This window comes from Macrosteles quadrilineatus, unplaced genomic scaffold, assembly GCF_028750875.1.
Source record: "Macrosteles quadrilineatus isolate MER2022 unplaced genomic scaffold, UCM_ALF_1.0 Scaffold_8__2_contigs__length_117827958, whole genome shotgun sequence".
In the NCBI taxonomy this organism is placed as follows: Eukaryota; Metazoa; Arthropoda; class Insecta; order Hemiptera; family Cicadellidae; genus Macrosteles; species Macrosteles quadrilineatus.
In genome coordinates this window covers 15,870,545-15,876,697 of record NW_026542601.1, presented here as the reverse complement: position 1 = coordinate 15,876,697, position 6,153 = coordinate 15,870,545, and the positions used below count along the sequence as shown (strand labels likewise).

General features: G+C 34.3%; 1 protein-coding gene across 1 annotated transcript; it reads left to right on the top strand.

Moving 5' to 3' along the window:
- Nucleotides 1–2,160: 2,160 nt before the first annotated feature.
- Nucleotides 2,161–6,153, top strand: LOC129001154 (uncharacterized). Its single transcript, XM_054428363.1, has 2 exons — nt 2,161–2,281; nt 5,361–6,153. The coding sequence occupies exons 1-2, from the start codon at nt 2,264–2,266 to the stop codon at nt 6,042–6,044; spliced, it is 702 nt and encodes a 233-aa protein (XP_054284338.1). The 5' UTR covers nt 2,161–2,263; the 3' UTR covers nt 6,045–6,153.

The window sequence follows — 6,153 nt, the reverse complement described above, 5'->3', positions numbered from 1 at the left end:
GAGATCTCTTGTTTTTTCATGAATTTCTCGAACAGGGAAACAGCACTAACCTTACATTGCATTAAAGACCTTTGATTATAGATTCCTTTATTATGTCCCTTTATTGAATAGCAGGACAATTCTAATAATTATCAACACTATTGACGCTATAGGTTGATTCTAAACTTAAGGGGAGTCTAAGTTCATTTAGTCTTAGAAAAAGATTTACTGCTGTTAAAGTAAGAAAAAAAGATTTTTACATACTTTTTGAAGTTTTTAAAGTTTTTTGGGGGAAAAAATTGCTGTTTTTTAATCTCTTATAACTATTAAAGTATAACAATTAATTTATAGTATAACAAATGTGTGGTAAAAATTTCATTCATATAGCTGTAATAGTTAAAAAGTTATAAGAGCTTATATATAAAAAAAATTTAAGTCGCGGAAAACAGCGGTTTGAAGTTTATACTAGGCCTAGTTGATGCCCAAAAGAGGTGTGCACGCTTCACTTCAAATATTTTTTTCACAGTGATAAAAATATATATTATACCAAATGTTATGTTTTTCTGAAACTTTAACCATAGAACAAAATAAAAAAATAACAAAAAAATCATGTTTTTTACAAAATTGGTAATTTTTTAGTAGCGACTCCCCTTAACCTATATGAACCGTAACCGAACCAAACATAAAATAAGCTAGTTTTACAATTGGATGACAATTTACTTGCACTATGCAAAAGTCAATAGTTAAGTTATACTAGATCTTACACTGATTAGTAGTACCATTTAGTGGTAAACTTTAATACTTTAATCATTTTCTTTGAAATGGCAACCATGTGAATGTTGTACTTTGAGCGTAATAGAAGGCGAGCATAATATATCAACCCTAACCACGCGCGCAGGGGAGGTGGCCGTGGCAGGGGTATGACATGCCCCCACGTACAATAAGTTTGTCATAATTTTACAAGTTTGGTGGCAAACCTGGTGAGCATAACAGCAGCTTCTAGGAGTATGTTTATCATGATAAAACATAGTCCCTTATCTATGGTTTTATCTTTGCTTCTAGCTTCTAGCTTCATAAATTAGCATACCATCATCTGGCTCAGGGTTGTTAGGCTTGACCGAGTCATTGACCTGTTATCACCACCCTGGGGGATGACATCTATCATTAAGTTTAACAAATAAGCCTACCTAGCTTTGCTGCTACAGGGAGGGTCATAAAGTGTGTTTTTAGTAAAATATCACTGTAATAGCTTAGTATAAAATAAATAAATTTTATTCAATTTTCATCATAACCATAAACAGGCAAACTATGACAGTTTATCACTTATTTTCCATAAGAATAACATGGGAATTTTAAATTTAGACAATATTTTTTGAATTTTTCTCCTTAACCAACAACCGAAAAAACACTTCGATATACTAAATTATTTGGGGTTTTTAGCTCTTTAAAATGGTTTGGATAGAAATTGGAAGATTTTATTATTTGAGGGTCAAAAATTAGGAAACCCAATTTTTACCCCATGAAAGCCCCCATATTAAACCCCGTTCATGCTGGTTCGCGAACTCATTCAAGTTTATCCTGCCCTACATCTTTAATCAAAATTTCATCAAAATCAGACAAAAATTACTCAGTATTGCGTTTACGGACGTATAATATATATATTTGAACGATAGTGTTTTTGACCTTTAGGGACATCGAAATAAAAAAGTATTCTCCTACGTGACAGAGCGTACTCCTAGTATTGTTGTGATTCTGGCAATATGTTGAGCAAATTCATGGTATATTGTCGATGTTCGAGCAATATTTTGAGCAAAATTTACCTAAAATGTAAACAGAAAACATTAGACATAAAAAGAAAGTATTAAAAAAAATATCACCAGAAACTAAAAAAAAATTCTACCCCTTCATATAATACTTTTATTTATCCAATGAATATGACTACAAAGTATAATGTTGAGTTATTTTATGGTTCACACAATTCAACCCTCAATAGTTGAATTTCTCCAGAAACTTAAATGTTTTATGGAGAAAACAAAACTGTTTGAAGTGACTTGGATTGTTTTTGTAAATTCCAGTTTCATCATGTTAGTGGTGAAGTACACGAATAACAGATGTTGCACAAGCTGTGGTATAATTTGTTTCATGACATCTCATCCATCATTCTACACTTAAATGCTCATGAGTGTTGATGCGGTGTAGCATTTTTGGTGACATTATCTAAACCATTTTACCATTCCAATACGTTCTGTAAAGTATCATAGAGTTCACAGTCTTTTTCAACAAAATGCGCCTTGTGGTTTTGGTGAGTATGATATAATATTTTATTTCTATTTGTGAAATATCATGTTACTGTATTTTTCCGAACTAAACGGTATCTACAATTAATTATACCACCGTATGCTAAAAGTTAGAAACGTAGTACTAACCCCCGGTACTTACCGGGGGACCAAGCCTTGCTCGGTTGTGGTTAATTCTGTTTAGTAGTTAAAATAATACCATGATCAGACACATTTGATCGTTTACAAAAATAATTTTATTACAAACCAAAAGCATTTAATCGCTGAGACATTTAATCGTTTGTGTGTCTAATGTCACCCACTTCATAGTTTAGCATTTAGATTATTTATACAGTAACGTAAGAAATTGACTTGACTTGAGTAATAACATTTCATTTTAATATTAACCAAAAAACATTGACTTGACACTCCTGCTCAAGATAATCTGTCTGTTGTTCATAGTTTTGCACGGCCATAAGATCTGAAATTATTTATCTCCTTTTATTCTTCGATGCGCAACTTGGCCGAGGTTTTGGAGAAATTTGGTGAGATGTATGAGCTGGTTGGAACTGGCTTGGTTATCTATGGTTTTATCTTTGCTTCTAGCTTCTAGCTTCATAAATTAGCATACCATCATCTGGCTCAGGGTTGTTAGGCTTGACCGAGTCATTGACCTGTTATCACCACCCTGGGGGATGACATCTATCATTAAGTTTAACAAATAAGCCTACCTAGCTTTGCTGCTACAGGGAGGGTCATAAAGTGTGTTTTTAGTAAAATATCCCTGTAATAGCTTAGTATAAAATAAATAAATTTTAGTCAATTTTCATCATAACCATAAACAGGCAAACTATGACAGTTTATCGCTTATTTTCCATAAAAATAACATGGGAATTTTAAATTTAGACAATATTTTTTGAATTTTTCTCCTTAACCAACAACCGAAAAAACACTTCGATATACTAAATTATTTGGGGTTTTAGCTCTTTAAACTGGTTTGGATAGAAATTGGAAGATTTTATTATTTGAGGGTCAAAAATTAAGAAACCCAATTTTTACCCCATGAAAGCCCCCATATTAAACCCCGTTCATGCTGGTTCGCGAACTCATTCAAGTTTATCCTGCCCTACATATTAACCAAAAAACATTGACTTGACACTCCTGCTCAAGATAATCTGTCTGTTGTTCATAATTTTGCACGGCCATAAGATCTGAAATTATTTATCTCCTTTTATTCTTCGATGCGCAACTTGGCCGAGGTTTTGGAGACATTTGGTGAGATGTATGAGCAGGTTGGAACTGGCTCGGTTGTAGACGAAGAGGTAAAATTAGTCTCCTGTCGATCGATTGTAGCTTCTCTCCCTTTCAAATTATATTCTCTTCGGAGGTCTTCCGCGTTTCATTCATGATCTTGAAAATTAACCTTGAAAACATTTAACAGTGATATGTATCTAATAAGCAAAAAGTAAATATAAATACTGTATTCTCTAAAACGTTTAGTCATATACAAAATGCATTTTGTACTCGTGTTATACATTATACTTTTCCTACAGTTAGGGGGCCTACTATATAAATCATATAAATAATAAGTCTTTCAAAGGCAGTACAACACGTTTTTATGTTAGGTTAAATCCAAACATTGAACAAAATGGGAAACTCTGTACCAGCTGATCGTAGTCGTAATATGTTTAAGTGTTGCCAACTTATTTTCAAGCGTACACGGATTACGTGTATAATAAAAGCACGCTGTTTTGTGTTGTTAGGTTGGAATACTGGTGTGCACCAGTGCACTAAAGTAAAAACCGTGCGCAAAAGTAAAAACTGTGAGCCAAAGTAAAAACTGTGAGCCAAAGTAAAAACTGTGTGCCAAAGTAAGGCTTTTTGTACTATAATCTATGCAAGAAAATCCACTTTGTCGGATGACTGTAGGAAAAATGTTTTGCTCATGTTTTGCTTAAAATGTTTTGGTGTGGTAGAACCTACATCTCGATTTTTTCAAATTGTTGTAAATATTAAAAAATTGATGCAGTAAAACACACGTTTTTAAATTTCAAACCATAAAAATAATGTAAATATTTTCATTTCACATCTATGGTATATAAAATCCAATGTATGTTTGTTTGTATGTATGTTTGTTTGTTTGTCCTTTATGGACTGCGAAACCGCACGACAGATTGTAATGAAACTTTCAGGCATTATTAAGCATTATTCAAGGATGGTTTGTGTGAAGTTTGGTGCAGATCCGTCAAAAGGGCTCCGCCCCAGTGGCTCAGGAGATTCCCATGTTAGGCTTATGAGTACTCATATTTAAATGGAATTAAAGAATCTTAACAGCTGGTTCAACTTAGCAATTTGATTCTGTGATGTTCAGTAGCATTAAAAAGTTGATAAGTTTGATAACAGGGTGCAGCACGATTATTTTTTTTTAATTTATGAGAACAGCTAATTTGTGAGTGAGCGTAGCGAACGATCTTCAACCTGGAGGCGAGTTAGCGTAGCGAACGAGCTAACTTGAAGGCAAGTGAGCGCAGCGAACGAGCTCCACCTAAAGGTGATTGAGCGTAGCGAACAAACTTCAACCAGGATCTTGAAAATGAACAAGCATTTGACATAAAACCACATTAAGACAGGACGACGTCTGTCGGGCCAGCTAGTAGTAAAATAAAACCAGTTGTTCCCTTAGAGCACATTCAAAAGTATTCATGTGTTCAAATCTAAACAAATATTTTATCCATAACGATAACATGGGAACTTTAAAAGCCACTGGGGCAGATACCAGATGGAATTTATCGAAAACACTTCTTATTCTAACTTCTAATTAAGAAACTAATTATTTTACTGCACACCTAGAGGTTAATTGCAACCTCCAAGCCAATTCCTGAGTTTTTATGGCTTGCAGTTTCTTGAGTAAGTTAGTAGTATTTGACTTTTAAAAGTATATAAAGATTATTGCAAGATTTACAAAGAGTTATTCGGAATGATTAGGATCTTGTTGTCATCACCCAGTGGTAATTCATAAAATAAATATAACTAAAGGCTATACGTTTTTGGAATTATAAAACATGCAATCAACTACTGGTTTAATTTACTCCATTTCTTTCACAGGTAGCATCTTTAATATGGTTTGATCCGAGTGAGCAAACGTCTCCAAAAGAGACGATTTCCTCAATCGCCACTTCTCCAAAAGAGACGATTTCCTCACTCGCCACTTCTACAAAAGAGACGATTTCCTCAATCGCCACTTCTCCAAAAGAGACGATTTCCTCATTCGCCACTTCTACAAAAGAGGCGCTTTCGTCAGTCACTGGCTCCGTTAAGGGCTCAATAGACAATTTCAAAATCAGGAACGACATTGTAACTACTCACGACGAGTGTGAAGAAATAAGAAATCCGGGACATGTGGATAAAGCACTTGAAGTCGCAAAACACACAGTCTCCCAAATGAGGAAGGAGAATAAGGAAAAACTCAAAGATAAGAAGAAAGGAGAGTTGGAAGAATGTATTAACAAGTTGAGAGAAATGGTTACAAAAGCGTGGAAGGATGGTGTGATAGAGATAGAAGATAAGACCAATCACTGCATTAATGGATGGGGTACATTTAAGGTACATAATACATTACAAAGTCATCACGTTGTACTTGTTAAAATAAACTTGCCGTGCAATCCCATAGACGGGGAAGAGTCAGCCAAACCAACAGAAATTGGTAAAACCTCAGAAACAAAAACACCTACGGATAAGGACAGAACGACCGGAACGGATGAATCCGCGGACAAAGACGAATCTAAGTAACCTTACTCAATGAAACAGATACTCCATAAGGAAGAAATCAAGATTAGAAAACTTTCGGATAAAATTATGTTCAATAATATTTCTAAAAAGTAAATACTATGGAACCCGA